This window comes from Hypanus sabinus, chromosome 29 (assembly GCF_030144855.1).
Source record: "Hypanus sabinus isolate sHypSab1 chromosome 29, sHypSab1.hap1, whole genome shotgun sequence".
Classification (NCBI taxonomy): Eukaryota; Metazoa; Chordata; class Chondrichthyes; order Myliobatiformes; family Dasyatidae; genus Hypanus; species Hypanus sabinus.
The window spans coordinates 2,448,135-2,469,055 of NC_082734.1; the positions used below are offsets into that span (position 1 = coordinate 2,448,135).

General features: G+C 43.6%; 1 protein-coding gene across 2 annotated transcripts in view; it reads left to right on the plus strand.

Moving 5' to 3' along the window:
- Positions 1 to 8,236: 8,236 nt before the first annotated feature.
- Positions 8,237 to 20,921, plus strand: part of LOC132382876 (ataxin-2-like protein) — a 64,385-nt gene continuing 51,700 nt past the window's right edge. Inside the window, exon 1 of one of the 2 annotated variants that reach the window (XM_059953374.1) lies at positions 8,237 to 8,460. In XM_059953374.1, coding sequence (XP_059809357.1) covers positions 8,456 to 8,460 — 5 coding nt within the window. In that variant the 5' untranslated portion in view covers positions 8,237 to 8,455. Of the gene's footprint in view, positions 8,461 to 8,584; positions 8,736 to 20,921 lie in introns of those variants that run through there. The other variant, XM_059953373.1, reaches the window with a different exon arrangement.

The window sequence follows — 20,921 nt, forward strand, 5'->3', positions numbered from 1 at the left end:
GGCAGGTTATGAGATTGCAGGCATCACTGAATCATGGCTGAAAGAAGATTGTAGCTGGGAGCTACAATCCAATGTTATCCAAGGATACACATTGAGTCCTCACTGCCCCTCCCACAGCACCTGCCTCACAGCCTCTTCCTGATCCCTCCCTCTCTTCTGTATATTCTGTGAGAGCATTCGGGCTCTCACAGCCAGACTATGTAACAGTTTCTTCTCCCAAGCTATCGGACTACTCAATACCCAGAGCCTGGACTGACACCTTACTGCCTTATTGTCCTGTTTATTATTTATGCCTGCACTGTTTTGTGCACTTTATGCAGTCCTGGGTAGGTCTGTAGTCTAGTGTAGTTATTTTTTTTCTCTCTGTGTTGTTTTTTACATAGTTTTTGTACTGTGTCATGGAACACCATGGTCTTGAGAAACATTGTCTCATTTTTGCATGTACATAGCAGTTATGGTCGAAATGACAATAAAAGTGACTTGACTTGATCATTTATAATTTATAAGGTTACCAGAAGCATGGATAGAGTAGACAGTCAGTATCTTTCTACCCATGGCTGAAGTACCAGAGAACGTGCATTTGAGCTGTTATGAGCTTCAGTGTTGACATTACAGAGGGATTTTGGGGTCCGAGTCTACAGCTCCCTGAAAGTGGCTGCACAGGTTGACAGGGTGGTAAAAGAGGCGTACAGCACACCTGCCTTTATTAGTCGAGGGTCTGGGTTCAAGAGTCGGGAAATTATGTCGCAGCAATATCAAATTCTGTGTAGCCACACGGAGTATCTCATGCAGTTCTGTTCACCCCACTCGAGGAAGAGTGTTGAAGTGTGCAGAAGTTGTCCTCCAGGATGCTGCCTCAATGAACTGGAAGGAGAGTTTGGATTCTCTTAATGAGTAACAGAATAAAAATTGGGAGTACTTAGGAGGGTAGGATTTGTATGATTTTGGAGTAGGTTAGCACAACATTGTGGGCTGAATGGTCTGTACTGTGCTGTAATGTTCTGCGGTGCTTGTAAACTTGGGTTGTTTTCTCTGGAGTGGCAGAGGCTGAGGGAAGGTTTATAAGGCATGGATCGAGCAGACAGCCTTTCCTTTTCCCCAGGGTGGAAATGTCCAATACCAGAGAGCATGGATTTAATGTGTATGGAGGGGTGGGGGAAGATTCAAAGGACATGCGCAGGGTGAATTGCTTTCACACAGAGCGGTGGGTGCCTGGAATGTGCTGACAGGGGTGGTGATGCAGGCAGATATGATGGAGCTCTTTAAGAGTCTGTAAGACAGACACATGAAAATGCAGGAAATGGAGTGGTAGGCAGAAGGGATTAATTTCTTTGGACATGTGATTACTGATTTAATTAGTTCAGTTCAACATTGGGGTCTGTTCATGTGCTGTACTGTTGTATGTTGTCTACACCGTTGAAAGTTTCTGGACAGGTCGCGTCACAGTCTGGTACAGCAACTTGAAAGCACAGAATTGTAAGAAGCTGCAGAGAGTAGTGAACTCAGCCCAAAACATCACGGGCACACCCCTCCCTACCACTGATGCTAACACTGGAGAATGTTCCTCTGGAAGGCAACGTTCACTATCAAAGATCCACACCATCCGGGCCACTCCATATTCTCGTGGCTCCTGTCCAACACAAGGCGCAGAAGCCTGAAGTCCTACACCACCAGGTTCAGTAACAGCTACTGCCCTTCATCTACACCCCTAAACTGTGGAATTCAATGCCTAAAATTTCAAGAGATGCAGACTTCCAAACAAAGCTCAAAACCAATTTATTTCACTGTGCTTTTAACTGACATCTTTTTGTCTTTTATTCTCATATTTATTTTTATCTTTAATTCTAATTTTATTTTCAGATTTGTATCTTTATCACATTGTAAAGCACTTTGAATGGAATCATCTGTATGAAAAGAGCTTGATAAAAATTATTATATTTTTGGTTTTTCTCAGCTTGTGCTTGTAAAACCTGAGGTAGGGATATAATGGAGCACACACATTTCTCAATTGCTTTCAACTCATTCTAGTGGTGTTTAGTATTGTGGCTTTCTGGAGATTTACACAAATATTGCTGTGTAGGTGTAATAGTTTAATGCTATTGTGTCGTGCCTTTGGGATGATACCAGTTGTAGATATTACGCTCCGGACAATTTATACCCTGTTCATGTTCCATAGTCTTTCAATTTCCTCTTTCAACTCAGCATATTTCTGGTGTTTTTCATTTATTGATTTCTGTATGTTATGTGGTTTGGAATGGCTACATCTGTGAAGTTGTTCTTGCTTGTTTATCATGTAATATTATATCTGTACAGTTATTATGGATTGGTCTATCTGTAACAATGGATAGGTCGTAATATAATTTGTAGGGCTCTGACTGAAACTGGATCAGGCTTGTATTTAGAATAAGGTATGTGGTTTTCTGTATTTGTATTTTGATGAATGATGTTTGTCACTTGCTTGTGCCTGGGTAAGTAAACAGATCGAGCTCAACTGCTGCAGGATCATATAATTTGTTGGATTGTTTTTGGTTTCTTTTGTCATTTTCTGCATTTATCTTGAATTTGTTGGTCTTTTTATGTGTTTTTGATTTTTTTTGTGTATTAACCACTTGGTCCCGTATTACCACAAGGAACCCTGTTTCTGGGAAGAATTCTCCAACTCTGAGCTGGGTGTTAGAGGCCTCCTTGTTGACACATAGTCTGCTCAGATCATGAGAATGTCTTCCATCAAGGGTCATGCTCTTCCATTGGCTAACCTTTCCTTCTGTAGTGATAATGTCTTAATTTTGATTTAAATGGTGTGTGCTTCTTATCAGAATTGCATATGCTTGCATGGAGTGGTGAATCCTGTTTTTGTTGATGAAAATGTATCCTTAGAAGTTTTAATCTGACGAGTATAAATTTTTTAATGTCTTTTGTTCCTCTTCCTCTTTCAGTCCTGGGTGGCACTAATCTAAGTGCATTCACAGTGTTTTCTAAAATTTATCATTTCAGTTCTTATTTTTCTTTGTCAATTTTCCAGATCAGTTTAGGATGTTATGCCAAAAGAATGTTACAATGGGTGTAGTGAAAGTGTTGACTGCCTTTGTTATATTTTACTATTGAGCTCTGTTTTGCAGATTTTCTTAAGCCTTGAAGTAAATTCTGTCGAATGTTTTCTCTTTATCACACTATGATCTATTTTCTGAGTTTGTTGATATCCTCTGCACAGCACCATCCAGAGACAGAGAAGCAGCTTCAACGGCAGGTTGCTGTCAATGCAATGCTCCTCAGACAGAATGAAGAGATCATTACTCCCCAACGCCATTCGGCTCTACAATTCAACCACCAAGGGCAAGACATGTTAAAGTGCCGGGGTTAGGACTGAGCTTAAGTTACCACTCAATGCACTTTAGTAACTATTTAAGAACTTTTTAAAAGCTATTTATTAAAGCTTTTTGGGAGGGTGATTTTAGATGCATATCATATTTATATTGAGTTAAATACTTATGTAATTAGTTTTGCTACAATAAGTGTATGGGACACTGGAAAAATGTTGAATTTCCCCTTAGGAATGAATAAAGTATCTATCTATCTATATCCCAGATACTTGTGTTTTTAATGTTCTTCCATCGGTGTTATTGTATCCTGCTACCCATCTTTGTATTCCACTAGCTCTATTGCACCTTTCTTTGTGTTTAATATTCTGTACTTACTTAGTCCAACATTTATATTTGTATCTTTCAAAAATATTTCTACAATTTGAATTAATTGCTTTAGCTTAACTGAAGAAGGAACATATAATTTCAAATTGTCTGTGCATAGCAGGGGTGTCAAGGTACAATTAATTTGGTTGTTTCTGATTTGATACCCTGATCTCATCCGATTGAGTAAATTAGCGGGTTTAATGCTAGGGAAAACCATAGTGGGCTCGGAGAGTCACCTTGAAAAATGCCTCAGTTTATTTTGATAGTGGTGGTTGTTTTTTGGTTATTAGTAGATAGGGTGATTTTGGTACGCCAATGCTTCATGAGAAGTTGTAGGAATTTCACAAGTATTGGTTGTAGTGTCAGTACATTGTGCACCACGTGTGGGACAGAATCAGTTGGTAGACAATATAACATGAAAATGGCCTTTTTTCATTCTAAGTGTTTTTTTCTTGCAAAGGTTGTGAATAATGGATATTGAATTGCTGTTTTTCTTGAATATTGTGCATCCTTTGCAATGTGCCAATGTGTTTTTCATTGGATAGTAGTACTGTTATGGTATGGCAACAATGAATATAGAATTGAGACAGGTTTTTTATAAACAAATAAAACGTTTATTAAACACTGCTCAATAAAGAAACCAAAAGTAAATAAACGACTAACTTAACTGGAAGTTAACGGCTTTATGGCAACTCAAACAGTTCTAAAAGCGATAAATGTGAACACATTTCTTAAAGCAATAAATGAGAACATAGTTTTTAAAAGAGGTAAATGCAAAAGTCCAAATGATTTACACAGTCAATAAGGACAGACTTTCCTGAAGTAACAAACTCCTCGATGACATGACGTTACTGCTGATCCCAGCCGAAATATGCCTTGTCTGAAGGATTTATGACAAAGGAAATAAAACGGCTGAGAAGCACTGACCTTTTCTTGGTGAATAACGCTGCGCCCAGCTCTTTCTGCTTTCACAGTGCAGGAGCTATCTTGAACGAAGATTAAATAAGGTCAATCCTGTATTACCGCTGACAACACCAACTTTACTCAATCCTTCGATTTTCCATACTTCGGTAAATTCTTCACTCTCCAACTGGACTAAACTGGCAGCGTTTGGTGAGATTGCCGGCAATAACCTTTGAGACTTAAGGCAGAAAGTAAAACTCCACTCTAAAACAAAACTGCGTCATGGGATGAATACACAACATAACGGAGTCACTGATGAATTAAACGATGAACTGACCTGCGTCACAGCAAGGCTTACCCCTTATATACCTGTTGAAACAGGCCATCACATGACCTCTCACTGGCAGGAAAATTACATCATGTGACCTCAGTGGCGGTAAATTACATCATCCCACCATCACAAGACCATTACACCATGCTCACCAGATACTTAATTACATCATCATCATGTGACAGTCACAAGATACCCATGGGGTATGTAACAGTACGATCACTCAAGTTGAGTATGTTGTTGCAAGATTCATCATCAGGGACCCCCACCAGCCAGGACTTGCTCTCTTCTCACTGCTGCCATCAGGAAGGAGTTACAGGAGCTTCAGGACTTGCTCTACCAGATTCTGAAACAGTTACTACCCCTCAACCATCCAGGAAAATTTCTCTTGCCCCCTTCATTGAAATGTACCCTGAAACAAAGGATTAGCTTTCAAGGACCCTTCATCTCATGTTCTCAATTATGTATTGCTTGTTTATTTACTATTATTTTTGTATTTGCACGGTTTGTTGCCTTTTGCAATCTGGTTGAATGCCCCAGTTGGGCCGTTGTTCATTGATTCTTTTACGGTTGTTATTCTGTAGATTTATTAAGTATGAATCTCAGGGTTGTAAATGGTGATATGCATGTATTTCGATACCAACTGCTTTGAACTTTATTCTCTGAAGGGTTGATAATCGGTGGGAATTCAGGCTGCAAAGGCCAATTTGGGATCCACAATTTCGGGTGTGGTGTGGACACAAGTGGTGGCTGTGGTTAGTGGTTGGACTTTTGGATGTTCAGTCTCACCTGCCAATTGTTCTGTGCAGATTGAAAACATGTATTGCAGTTCCCTTTTCTCCAGCTGCGCCTACTGAGTGCAATGTCTTCCCAGTTTTTAGATGTACTGTTGAATTCCACCAAGCCTTTTTAGGAGTTTGCTTTGCCTGCCAGGGGCTTGCTGCTTCATTCCACCTGGCATACTCGGATCTGTGCCATAACAGAGCATGCCTGTGTGAATATGACAATACACTTTGACTTTGTTGAGTTGAGGGATAGTTCCCTGAGTATACAAGGAAGCAGAGTATTCTGTGACACATCTGACCTGTATTGAACTGTGCATTAAGTGGCTGGGAGAGCCTTTAAAAGGAGATGATCTTTGCTGATCTGATCCTGAGGGATTCAATGGCTATTGATTAATATGAACACTCTTTCCCTCCTTCCCTGACTAGTTTCTGTGGGGCAGAATCTGAGAATCCCACACAAAGAACAATACAGTACAGTACAGGCCCTTAAACCTTGCCTCCCATATAACTCTCCACCTTAAATTCCTTCATATACCTGTCTAGTAGTCTCTTAAATTTCACTAGTGTATCTGCCTCCACCACTGACTCAGGCAGTGGATTCCACACACCAACCACTTTCTGAGTAAAAACCCTTCCTCTAATATACCCCTTGAACTTTCCACCCTTAAAGCCATGTCCTCTTGTATTGAGCAGTGTGCCCTGGGGTAGAGGTGCTGGCTGTCCACTCTATCCATTCCTTTTAATATCTTGTATACCTCTATCATGTCTCCTCTCATCCTCCTTCTCTCCAGAGAGTAGAGCCCTAGCTCCCATGATCTCTGCATACTCTCTAAACCAGGCAGCATCCTGGTAAATCTCCTCTGTACCCTTTCCAAAGCTTCCACATCCTTCCTCTAGTGAGGCAAGCAGAACTGGACACATACTCCAAGTGTGGCCTAACCAGAGTTTTACAGAGCTGCATCATTACCCCGTCACTCTTAAACTCTATCCCTCGACTTATGAAATCTAACACCCCATAAGCTTTCTTAACTACCCTATCTACCTGTGAGGCAACTTTCAGGGATCTGTGGACATGTACCCTCAGATCCCTCTGCTCCTTCACACTACCAAGTATCCTGCCCATTGATTGCTTTCAATGGCCTCAAGGTATCAGTCAGAGTTAAGCTGTGAATGCAAGATTCTGCAAATGCTAGAAAAACTCAGCAGGCCAGGCTGCATCTATGGACAGGAATAAACAGAGAGCCTTCATCAGGAATTAAAAAGGGAGAAAGGAGATGGAGGAGAGAGTTTGTGAAGAGACAGGGAAGGAGAGCAGATGGAGAGGGAAGCTGTGGTCAGGGCAGAGAGGGTGTGGGGGAGGAGGGGAGGAAAAGGTGGAGAAATAGATTGGCAATTGATTTAAAAGGGAGAGAGAGATTTATGACAACCACTCAGGGGCCAACTGCCCTAATTCTGCTCCTTTGTTTTATGGAGATTTGATAGGAATCTAAGGGGTAGTTTATTTTCACCCGGAACCGACATGGTTGAGGCAGATACATTAACAACAATTGAAAGACACGTGAACAAGTACGTGGATAAGAAGAATTTTGAAGGAATATGGGGCACATGGGACGAGTTTAGATAGGAATTTTGATTGGGATGGACAATTGGTCCGAAGGGCTTGTTTCTGTACTGTATAACTGCGATACTATTATAGGGGACCCCCTGTTGTTTTCTAAGTACATTAGTATATTGTTTATTCACCCCGTATTTCAATATTATATTCTGCATCTCAGGCACTTGGAGCGATGATTGACGAATTCTGCAAGGGCGTATTTGGCGTAACACGGGGGTCGCGCACTCCCCCTCGCCCCACGTGAAGCCTTGCTCTGACGTTTTTCGGGGGGGGTTGCTGCACAGGTATGCCCACTCATTTCCACCCCCATGTTTTTGGTTTTAATTCGCAGAATTTGCCATGATTCCCTTTAAATGTTTTGCAAGCACAACACAGTCCTATTTTGGAGCCATAGCCAATCAGACTGCAGTGACCCACCCCTTTCTTCCTGACTGATTGCAGGCTGCGCTAATTAGAGGCCGAACTGCATTTGGCGCCGACCAATCACCGGGCGAGCGGAGACGCAACGGAGGAATTTCTTGGCAGCGTAGGCCGGGGAGATGAGATGGACAGCCCGCGAGGCCCTGCGCTTGAAGAGATCGACATGAAGACAGACCAATGGCAGTTCGGGAACGGGACAGGATGCGAAGCGTCGAGTAATCAGTGGGTGGGGACACCGAAGGACTGTTTCCACCCACACCCCCACCGTGAACGGAGTGACGTCCTCGTTCACCAATCAGTGCGGCGGCCGTAATGGCTGACGGCCCGGCTAAACTCCGGTACAGCCCAATAAGGAAGCGCAGAAATGTCAGGGCAGGGCGTGTTCTAAAGCACTCCAATCACTGCCCCCCATGTCGTTGAGTGACAAAGAAGGGACGCAGGGGCGTCGTTACGGACAGGAGGGATCGACCAATGGGAACACCAGTGATAGAGAGAGCGAAAAACGGAAGGGCGGTTCAGCCAATCAGCTGGTGTGGAGGCGGGAGGTGGCGCGGCGCGAGCGGTGGCGGAACGGAGCGGAGCGGTGGCCGGGGCGGACAGAGGGACACAGAGAGCCGAGAGGGAGCCCGAGGTGACCCACGGCCAGCCACGTAACCTCTACCTGGAGCCGTCCGGGGACGGGAGAAAACGATCGGCGCCGGTCCGGAGATCAGCGATGAGGTGACGGAAAGGGGGGGAGGAAGAGGGAGAGCCGGCGACCCCGGCGCGCATGCGCACTGGCAGGCCGGGCGGCCCCTGGTGAGGGTAGCGCTACTTCCTGTGAGCGCCGCGGCACCTGCTCAGATGTGGAGGAGGGAGGATGGTGGGAATGTGGATAGGATGGGAAGGGGGATTGGAGTGTGTGTGTGTGTAACGCCGGAAGAACTCAGGAAACAGTTGACGTTTCGGTCCGAGACCCCTCACCAGGACTTGAGAGGACTGGGCAGAATAAAAAGGTAGGGAAAGGTGAATGAGTTACAGGGTGGCAGATAATGGGTGAGGAGGAGGGCACGCTCTTGCACTTTATCGTTTATCTGTTGCATACTCTTTCCGTGGCTTTATTCTGCATTTGAATTGTTTTACATTGTTCTATGTCAATGCACTGTGTATTAATTTGATCTGCATAAACACTATGTAAGAGAAGTTTTTTTTACTGTTTCTCGGTGCATGTCACAATGATAAACCAATACCAATGGGCAGGTGGGAGAATTAAGCAGGAGGCTGGGAAGTGAGAGGTAGAAGAAGTAAAAGGCTGAAGAAGGGAGCTAATAGAAGTTAGTGGACCACGAAAGGAAGGGAACCAGAATGAGGTAAGGAGAGGGACTTGTGGGGGTGGGTAGTAACCAGAATGTAGAATGGGGAAAAAAGACATAAGGGGGAAGGAATAATTACTTGAATTTGGTGTAGTTAATGTTTATGCAGAGATAATTGTCAGAACAGACATTTAGTAGGTAGGGACAAGGGAGTCACATAGTGATCCCTGCGGAAAGCGTGATGGGGGGGTAGAAGAGATGTGCTCAGTAGAGTTCCTTTAGTCCTCACCTGCCACTCTATGAGCCTCTGTGTACAAACTATCATTTTCTGCAACTTTCATCTTCAACAGGACCCTGCAACCAAACACATTTTTATCTCCGCTTTTTGCAAGGATTGCTCCTACTGTGTCCATCTATCCATCCCTACCTACTTCCTTCCTGGCACTTGTCTCTATAAGTGGCCAAAGTGCTTCACCTGCCCATTCACCTCCATTCAGGGCCCCAAACAATGAGATTCCAGGTGCGATAACACTAAATCTGTGAGTGTGTTGGGGTCTTTTATTGTATACCATGCTATCTCCATTGAGGCATTGGTGAGACCCGACTCAGATTGGCGGACCACTTTGTCAAGCACCTCCGTTCCATCAGAGAAAAACAATTTTCCAATGTCACTCATTTTAATTCCTATCCCTCTTCCCGGTCTGACATGACGCCCTTCTGCCGCCTTTAATAATGTACTAATCCAAGAACATTCAGTTATTATCTTCCCCTATGTAGTTTCAATGGGACAGTATCTGAATGTACCATGTACACCCATTGACTGGTTTCAGTAGCCACCAGGTAACCAGTTAGAAATTAAACTGTGTATAGATTTCATTTCCTGAAGTCTGGTTCTTTTTTTGTTTAATTGTTATTCATAGTGTCATAGCTTCAGAATGATTCCTAACGTGGCCCATGCCGACCAGAGCATCCTCCTGGTTTGTCCCAATTGCTTGTGCTTGGCCCGTAACCCTCCAAGTCCCTCTATCCTCTTAAATGCAATTGTATCCTTGACCAGCTCATTTTAGGTACTTAGTACCTTACTTGTAATCAACTTTAGAATCAGATATATTATCACTGACAAAACTTGTGCAACTTTTTGTTTTGTTGTAGTAGTACAATGCATTATGTAAAAGTACTATAAATTACAATAATAATATATGAAATATAATGCAAAACAAAATAGGTAGTATTCATGGGTTTACTAGATCATTCAGAAATCTGATGATGGATGGGATGAAGCTATTCTTGAATCACTGTGGCTGATTCAATGAGTGTGGCTCTTCAGGATCCCATACTTCCTCCTTGCTGGTGGTAACAGGAATAGGGCATCTCCTGGCTGATGAGGGTCCTTATAGTGGATGCCACTTTTTTTCTCAGGTATCTCCTTGATGGTGAGAGGGTAGTGCCCATGATGGAGTTGGGTCTCTTTTCAATATCTACTCTCCTGTATGTGTCCTCTAGTTTTGGACTCCCTGACCCCAGAGAAAAGAATAACCATTGATTTTATACAAACACCTTATGACTTTATAAACAGCATTCTCCTATGCTTCCATTTTCAAATGCTCCAATAATAGCGTAGCCAACCTCTTAGTATAACTCGTAACTGCTAGTCCAAACAGCATCCTTGTAATTCTGTCTACACCCTCTCCTTCTTGTTAATATTTGCTATAACAGGGTGATCAAAACTGCAGAGTACAGAGTATGGCTTCACCAACAACATAGTATTTCAGATCCTTACCTGAGTGGCCTGACTGGGGCTGTGGGGTTAGGCTGGCTGGGTGGGTGGGTTGTAAAGTAGGCATCAAGGCAAGGCTGATGAGCTGTCCTAGGAGAGGTGTAGAGTGAGGTGGGTGATGTTGTGGAGTGGAACGGGCTTGTGGGACAGTTTGATCCTCTTCCTGCTACAAAGGTTTTTGAGGGAGATGTGCTGGAGTCAGGAGAGTGTGGTTGGCTCCAGATCGAGGGTACACAAGATTGGTATGGAAACATTGATACCCATGAACAGAAAAGGCTAGAGAAAGTAGTGGATGCAGCCCAGTCCATTACAAGCAAAGCCTTTTCCACCATTGAGTACATTTACATGGAATGCTGCCACAAGAACGCAGTTTCCATCATCAAAAACTCCCCACATCCTGCCCGAGCCCTCTTCCTACTACCATTGGGCAGGAGGTACAGCAGCCTTGGGTCCCAAACCACCAGGTTTAGGAACAGTTATTACCCTTGGACTACCGGGCTCCTGAACTGGAGTGAATAACTTGCCTAAACTCTGAATTGATTCCACAAGCTCACTTTCAGAGGCTTTACAACTCATGTTCTCAGTACTATTTTATTTGTAGTTTGTCAGTCTTTATGCAAATTTTTCAGTCATTCTATTGTACAATTTTCTCTGCAATAAAATGAATTTCAAGGTACTATATAGTAGCATAGTGGTACTAGAAAGTTTGTGAACCTCGTAGAATTTTATTTCTGCATTAATATGACAAAATGTGATCAGATCTTCAACTGGATGGAGATCCCAATTAAATGACAAAAATATACTTTATTTATTTATTGAGAAAAATATTACATGTACTTGTTGGAAAAAATAAGCAAACCTTTGCTTTCAGTAACTGCTGTGAATCCTTTGTACAGCAATAACTTCAACCAAATGTTTCTGGTAACTGTTGATCAGTCGGGCACATCAGGAATTTTAGGCCTTTTCTCCTTGTACAATTGCTTAGAGATGCTGGTGGGCTTCCTTGCCTGAACTGCTTGCTTGAGGTCCTTCCACAATATTTCTATCGGATTAAGGTTTGGACTTTTGACTTGGTCATTGCAAAACAAGAATTTTCTTCTTTTTTTAAAACCATTCTATTGTTGATTTGTTATCTTTCGGATCATTGTCTTGTTGCATAACCCAACTTCTATTATGCTTCAGTTAACAGACTGCTACCTTGACATTCTCCTGTAAAATGTCTTGGTACAATTTTGAATTATTCCCTCAATGATTGCAATGAGGCCCAGAGGCAGCAAAGCAGCCCCAAGCTTTGGTTCTCCTTCCCCTAAGTTTCACAGCTGGGTGAGGTTTTGGTTTTGGCATGCAGTGTCCTTTTTCCTGCAAACATAGCAGTGTGCATTTCTGCCAGAAAGTTCAACTTTCGTCTGTCCACAGAACACTATAGAACATCCAAGTGATCTTTTGCAAACTTGAGATGTGCAGCAATGTTTTTTTTTGCAGAGCAGTGGTTTCCTCCGTGGTGTCCTTCCATGAACACCATTCTTGTTCAGTGTTTTTCTAAGAGTGGGTACATGAACAGAGACTTTAGCAAGTTCAAGAGATTTCTGCAGGGCTTTTGCTGTTACCCTTGGGTTATTTTTCATCTTCATCATTGCACGTTGTGCCCTTGGTATATTCTTTGCAGAATGCCTGCTGTAGGGAGAGGAGCGACAGTACTGGATTTCTTCCATTTGTAAATAGTTTCTTTTACTGTGGACTGATGAACACACAGGTATTTAGAAATGCTTTTGTAGTCTTTTCCAGCTTCATGCAGCTCTACAGTTCTTCTAAGGTCCTCTGAAAGTTGTTTTGAACAAGCATGGTGCACATGGAGATCTTTCTTGAGAAGAGCAGACTCTGTCAGTAACCTGACAGTAATATGTCTTTTTTTTATATAGGTCAGGGCACCTGTACAATACACATCTCCAATCTCACCTCATTGATTGGATTATCTGATTCCAAATAGTTTTTGTAGTTCTCTTTATCTAGTTTTAGGACTTGCTTGAAGATCTGTTCACATTTTATGTTATTTATGTAGAAATAGAGAAAATTCTACATGTTTCATGAACTTTCTAGTACCACTGTATATATACTTTCATAATTTACAGTGAACTTAAGGATGAGGGCAGAGTTATTGCAGGATGTCGTAGTGGTGGGGTTAACAGTTTGGGAAAGGTTTGGTAAAGCAAGTGCCAATCTGACACCCATTCAAGTGTAAGAATGGGCTGGGTGAGAGGGACAGTTTGTAAAAAGGTTCATGTAGGTGAAGAAAGGCAATTGGTGGAATGAGGGAAGAGTAATTTGAGGGAGCAGAGATGAGGTGGGGACATTATTAGTCCATAACCTACTGAGCCTTCTGTCAAATTACTGACATAAAGGGTTCAACTAATTGTTGCTATATTAAATGCCCTCTTTTGTGTTTTTCTTCTTGCAGTCTTTGACTTACCCTTGTCATGATTGCTTTATCCTCTCTTTAGAACACCTACTACTTTAGGATGAATCTAACCTATACTTTCTGAATTGCTCCCAGAAACTCCAGCCATTGCTGTTCTAAGGGTTCCTTTACCATAAGCTCTGAAATGAAATCTGTTCATTACACAACACCATGGTCCTGAAAAACATTGTCTCATTTTTACTATGTACTGTACCAGTAGTTATGGTCAAAATGACAGTAAAAGTGACTTGACCAACTCTAAAATTGCCCTTTCCCTGGTGGGCTCAAACACACGCTGCTCTTGTAGGCATTCCACAAGTTCTTTCTGTTGGAATCCGGCACCAACCTGAGTTTTCTAATCTGCCAGCATATTGAAATTTTCCCACAACTATTGTAGCATTACCCTTTCGACATGTCTTTTCTATCTCCCATTGTAATTTGTACCCCACATTATGGCTGCTGTTCTGAGGCCTGTTGAGATGGTCCTTTTACCATTGTAGTTTGTTAACTACCCACAACGATTCTATTAGTACCGGACATGCGTCGTACTTTTGAAGAATTTGATTTTTTTTTAAACTAACAGAACCACCTCTGCTCCACCTACCTGATCTTTTGGTACAATATGTGTAGTTAGATGTTAAGCTCCCAACTGTGTCCTTTGAACCACGATTGTGATGCCCATAATGTCATAGCTGACAATCTCTAACTGTGCTACATGATTTTCTACCTTACTCCGTATACTCTATTCCATTTGTACAGAATATTTATTTAAGACTCCCAATTGCGGGTTGAGTGCTCCTTCAAGTCTATCCATAGATTCTCAGGTTAATCCATGGATTCTTTCAGGACATTTGTGTTAAGCAATGATTCCTGAACGAACTGAATCTATGGTTGTAGGCATTCACAGTAAAACAAAGAATCAATGGAAAACTACACACAGATTGACAAGCGACCAAAGTGCAAAAGAAACCAAACTGCAAATAATAAAAATGAATTAACATGAGTCAATGTGAGCCCATTGGTTGTGGAATCATTTCAGTGTTGAGGTGAGTGAAGTCATATATGCTGATTCAGGAGCCTGATGGTTAAAGTGTAATAAATGGGGTGGGAAGGGGCTTTGCTTGTGGTTGACTGGGGTGTATCCGCTATTTTGTAGGTCTTTCCATTCAAGAGCATTGCTGTTTCCATATCTGTCTGTAATGCAACAAGGCAGTATACAACAGTGTGCCCCTCTGAAGGTTTGTCAAAATTTTGGATGATATTGTGAATCTGCGCAAACTTCTAAGTAGAAGGCTGTTATGCTGTCTTTGTAGTGGCACTTGTGTGTAGGTCCTGGAACTGATCCTCTGAAATGATACGCACCAAGGAATTCAAAGTTGCTGACTCTCTCCACCTCCGATCCTCTAATGAGGATTGGCACCTTCTTCCTGTTGTCAGTAATTGATACTTGTTTTTGCTAGTGTTGTGTGAGAAGTTATGTGACTCCATTCAATCAGATTTTTAATCTCCCTCTGTATACTGATTTGTCACCACCTTTGGTTTGGCCAACAATAGTGGCATCATCAGCAAACTTAAATAAGGCATTGGAATTACACTTAGCCACACAGTCATGGGTATAAAGCAGGGAGCCTTGTGGTGCACCTATGCTGATGGTGAATGCTAAGCAGATGTTGCCAAGTTGTATTGACAGGAGTCTGCAAGTGAGGAAATTGGAGATCCAGTTGCACATGCAGGTATAGTGGCTTCAGTCTTGGAGTTTAGTCGTTAGTTTTGAGAGGATGGTAGTGTTGAATGCTGAGATATAGTTAATGAAGAGAATCCTGCTATATGTATTTTCATTGCCCACATTTTCCAGAGCTGAGTGGAGAGCCAATGAAATGGCATCTACTATTGACCTGTTGTGACAGGAGGAAAATAAATCAGCTATGATGGAATGGTGGAGCTGACTCTATGGGCCAAATAGCTTAATAATGTGTTAGTAACAGAGACAAAAAAAGGCGTCAGGAGATGGAATGTGAATATTACAAACAAACTACTGGAGAAACTCAGCAGGGAAGGCAGCATCTGTGGAATGAAATGTGCTTTGGGTCGAGACACTTCATAGAGTTCAAAATAAAATTTGTTGTCAGAGTACATGGGTGTAACCACGTACAATCCTGTGATTCTTTCCCTGTGGTTATACTTGGCAAAATTATGGGACATTAACTATAAACAGTTCATCTGAGTCTTTCTGAAAGGTCTTGGCCTAAAATGTTGACTGTACTCTTCTCCACAGATGCTGTCTGCCCTGTTGAGTTCCTGCAGCATTTTCTGTGTTGGTTGAACTGGATCTGTATACTGTCAACATCAGGAATTGTAAACAGATCATACAAATTCTGATAATAAATAGCAATAAATAATGACCACGAAATGATAAGAGTCCTTAAATGTGTCGTTATCCCCTTTTGTTCAAGAGACTGACAGGATAGTAACTGTTCTGAACTGGACAGAGTGAGTCCTGAGACACCTGTACCTTCAACCTGATGGCTGCAGTGGAAAAGGAGCATGGCCTGGGTGGCGAGGATCTTTGGACAACAACACACACAAAATGCTGGTGGAACACAGCAAGCTAGGCAGCATCTATAGTGAGAAGCGCTGTCGACGTTTCGGGCCGAGACCCTTCGTCAGGACTAACCGAAAGGAAAGATAGTAAGAGATTTGAAAGTAGTGGAGAAGCTGGAGAAGGACAAGGATCATGGGACGGGAGGCCTCAGGAGAAAGAATGGAGGGGGGGGAGCACGAGAGGGACATGGAGAACAGGCAAACAACTAAATATGTCAGGGATGGGGTAAGAAGGGGAGGAGGGGCATTAATGGAAGTTAGAGAAGTCAATGTTCATGCCATCAGGTTGGAGGCTACCCAGCTGGTATATAACGTGTTATTCCTCCAACCTGAATTTGGATTAATTTTGACAATAGAGGATAAACATATCAGAATGGGAATGAGATGCGGAATTAAAATGTGTGGCCACTGGGAGATCCTGCTTTTTCTGGCGGACCAAGTGTAGGCGTTCAGCGAAACGGTCTCCCAGTCTGCGTCGGGTCTCACCAGTATATAAAAGGCCACACCGGGAGCACCGGATGCAGTATACCACACCAGCCGACTCACAGGTGAAGTGTCACCTCACCTGGAAGGACTGTCTGGGGCCCTGAATGGTGGTGAGGGAGGAAGTGTAAGGGTAGGTGTAGCACTTGTTCCGTTTACAAGGATAAGTGCCAGGAGGGAGATCGGTGGGAAGGGATGGGGGGGACAAGTGGACAAGGGAGTCGTGTAGGGAGCGATCCCTGTGAAAAGCAGAGGGGGGGGGGGGAGGGAAAAATGTGTTTGGTAGTGGAATCCCGTTGGAGGTGGCGGAAGTTACGGAGAATTATATGTTGGACCTGGAGGCTGGTGGGGTGATAGGTAAGGACAAGGGGAACCCTATCCTGAGTGGGGTGGCGGGTGGATGGGGTGAGGGCAGATGTGCGGGAAATGGGAGAGATGCGTTTGAGAGCAGAGTTGATGGCCCCACCGAGCTGGTCTCGAAGCTCTTCACTTTTTTTTTGGATTCCAGACCTAACCAATTCCCCTCTACCACCACTCTCCTCTGTCTAACAGAATTAGTTCTTACTGTCAATAATTTCTCTTTTGGCTCCTCCCACTTCCTCCAAACCAAGGGTGTAGCCATGGGCACCCATATGGGTCCCAGTTATGCCTGCCTTTTTGTTGGCTTTGTGGAACTGTCCATGTTCCAAGCCTATACAGGTATCCGTACCCCTCTTTTCCTTCGCTATATTGACGACTGCATTGGCGCTGCCTCCTGCACGCATGCTGAGCTCGTCGACTTCATTAACTTTGCCTCCAACTTTCACCCTGCCCTCAAATTTATCTGGTCCATTTCCGACACCTCCTTCCCCTTTCTTGATCTTTCTGTCTCCATCTCTGGAGACGGCCTATCTACTGATATCTACTATAAGCCTACAGACTCTCTCAGCTACCTGGACTATTCCTCTTCCCACCCTGTCTCTTGCAAAAATGCCATCCCCTTCTCACAATTCCTCCGTCTTCGCCCCATCTGCATCTCAGGATGAGGCTTTTCATTCCAGGACGAAGGAGATGTCTTCCTTTTTTAAACAAAGGGGCTTCCCTCCTTCCACCATCAACTCTGCTCTCAAATGCATCTCTCCCACTTCCCACACATCTGCCCTCACCCCATCCACCCGCCACCCCACTCGGGATAGGGTTCCCCTTGTCCTTGCCTACCACCGGTGAGCTGGTGAGCCTCCAGTTCCAACGTATAATTCTCTGTAACTTCCACCACCTCCAACGGGATCCCACTACCAAGCACGTTTTTCCCTCCCCCTCTATGCTTTTCACAGGGATCGCTCCCTACACGACTCCCTTGTCCACTCATCCCCCCCCCATCCCTTCCCACCGATCTCCCTCCTGGCACTTATCCTTGTAAACGGAACAAGTCCTACACCTGCCCTTACATTTCCTCCCTCACCACCATTCACGGCCCCAGACAGTCCTTCCAGGTGAGGCGACACTTCACCTGTGAGTCGGCTGGTGTGGTATACTGCATCCGGTGCTCCCGGTGTGGCCTTTTATATATTGGTGAGACCCGACGCAGACTGGGAGACCGTTTCACTGAACGCTCGGTCCGCCAGAAAAAGCAGGATCTCCCAGTGGCCACACATTTTAATTCCACGTCTCATTCCCATTCTGATGTTTATCCATGGCCTCCTCTACTGTCAAAATGAATCCAAATTCAGGTTGGAGGAACAACACCTTATATACCGGCTGGGTAGCCTCCAACCTGAAGGCATGAACATTGACTTCTCTAACTTCCATTAATGCCCCTCCTCCCCTTCTTACCCCATCCCTGACATATTTAGTTGTTTGCCTGTTCTCCATCTCCCTCTGGTGCTCTCCCCCCCTCCTTTCTTTCTCCTGAGGCCTCCTGTCCCATAATCCTTTCCCTTCTCCAGCTCTTAGCTTCATCCCACCCCCTCCGGTCTTCTCCTATCATTTCGCATTTCCCCCTCCCCCCACTACTTTCAAATCTCTTACTATCTTTCCTTTCAGTTAGTCCTGACGAAGGGTCTCGGCCCGAAACCTCAACAGCACTTCTCCCTATAGATGCTGCCTGGCCTGCTGTGTTCCACCAGCATTTTGTGTGTGTTGTCTGAATTTCCAGTATCTGCAGATTTCCTCATGTGAGGATATTTGGATGCTGCTTTTCTAAGGCAGTGTTTCATGTAGATTTGCCTAATGGTTTGGAGAGTTTTACCTGTGATGTACTGAGCTGGATCCACTACCTTTTGTAGGATTTTCTGCTCAAAGGCATTGGTGTTCCCATATCTGGTTGTAAAGCAGCCACTAAGCATACTTTTTCCACCACATATCTGTAACTGATATGCTTCAATACCAGCCTCTCGAAACACTTCATCACTGTGGATGTAAGTGTAATTGTGTGATAGTCATTTAGGCAGGTTGCCATGCTTGTCTTGGGCACTATATGATTGACGCCTGCTTGTAGCGGGTGGGTACCACACTGCCGGAGGGATGGTTTGAGATCTCTGTGAATACATCAGGCAGCTGGTCAGCACAGGTCTTCAATACTTGACCAGGTACTCTCATCGGACCATATGCTTTTCTTGGATTCACTATCTGGAAGCCAGCTCCTGCACCTCATCTTCAGATGCTAAGACCGAAGGATCATGGGGACACTTGCGGGTGCACGATGGTTCCACCCTGTTCTGGTGATCAAAACAAGCATAGAAGGTATCGTTTTCATCTGGAAGTGAAGCTCTGTTGTTTCCTCTGTAGCAAGGTATAACTTTGTAGAAAATTATGGCATTCAAACCCTGTCATAGCTGTTGAACATCCCTTGTTGATTCCATTTTTGTTCAGAATCTCCACTTTGCCAAAGAGAGATCTTTCCGGAGATTATACCTGCACCTCTTGTAGCATTCTTGATCTCTGGACTTTAATGCCTTTGATCTGACTCTCAGCAGGTCCTGGATTTCATTGTTCAGCCAGGTATTGGGGTAAGCCCTGAATGATTTCATGGAGAGACAATCATCCACAGCTGTAATGACCCTGGTGTAGTCATTCGAATCTTCAGATGAGTTCTTGAATGTGGCACAGTCCACTGACTTAAGGCTATCCTATAACTGTTCCTCCACCTCCCAGCTGTCTTGAACTCTGGAGCCTAGTTCTTTAGGCTCTGTCTGTATGTCGTTAGTAAGAGTACAGGCAAATGATCTAAATGACACTAACCATCCACCAGTCTTGAAATACCACACCCATGACTAACAATGACACAAACATCTCTGCTAGGGCAATTTCCTTGCTGGCTTTCCAGTGTGGAAAAGATTATTAACAATATCTGGTTTATTATCACTGATGTGTGTCATGAAATTTATGGCAGAATTACAGAGCAAGACAAAAAATTGCTAAGGTGCAAAAATCAATTGTGCAAAAGAGGAATTGTGAGGTAGTGTTCATGGACTGTCAGAAATCTGATGACTCAAGAGAAGCTGTTCCTGCACTTTCTTCCTGATGGTAATAAGGACATGTCCTAGATGGTGGGAGTCTTTAATGATGGCTGATACCTTGAGGCACTGCTTCTTGAAGATGTCTTTATGTTGGAGAGGATTATACCTGTGATGGAGATGACTGAGTCTCCAACCCTCTGCAGTGATCCTGTTCAATGGCACCCCCTTACCAGGCTGTGATATCAGAATAACATGTACAACACGCTGTTGGAACTCAGCAGGTTGGACAGCATCCTTGGAAACAAGCAGTCAACGTTTTGGGCCGAGCGCCTTCGTCAGGATCCGAAGGTTCTTGGCTCGAAACATTGACTGCTCGTTTCCACGGATGCTGTCTGACCTGCTGAGTTCCTCCAGCTTGTTGTACGTGTTGCTTTGACCACAGTATCTGCAGTGTACTTAGTGTGATATCAGAATGCTCTCCACTGTACATCTGTAGAAATTTGCTGGAGTCTTTGTCATAGCAAATCTCCTCAAGACTCCTAATGAAATAGGAGCTGCTGATGTGCCTTTATGGAGGGAAGATGGCTCGTATAAGGATAGGAGGGGAAGGGATTGAGTAAAACGGGCAAGTGATGGTTGAATCCAGGTGAGGGGGGTTGTGATAAACAGATGGAGTCTAGAAAAGTGGGGATGGTGACAAGAGGCCTCTGCACCCTTCCTGGAATGAGGTGACCAAAACTGCACCCAAACTATATATAAAAACATTACTTACAGAAATATATTATGTATTGCAGTAGACAACTTTCACAACATATGCTGGTGCTATTAAACTTGATTCTGAAAAGCATTCTGACTGAAGTTTTGTATAGCTGCAGGCTGGACTTCCTCACTCATAGTCATCTCTGTTATCTGCTTGCGTAGGTGCTTATTGAGCAGTGATCAGCACCAACATGATGTGCCCAAGGATTTGTCCCAACCTGTACTGTTCTATTATAAGATTGGTTTATTGTTCTGCACCAAGGTGCAGATTGTGCATACTGCCCATCACATCACAACATCAAGGTAATACAAAGGAAACCAATAACAATGCAGAATGAAAAACACAAAATGCTGGCAGAACTCAGCAGGCCAGACAG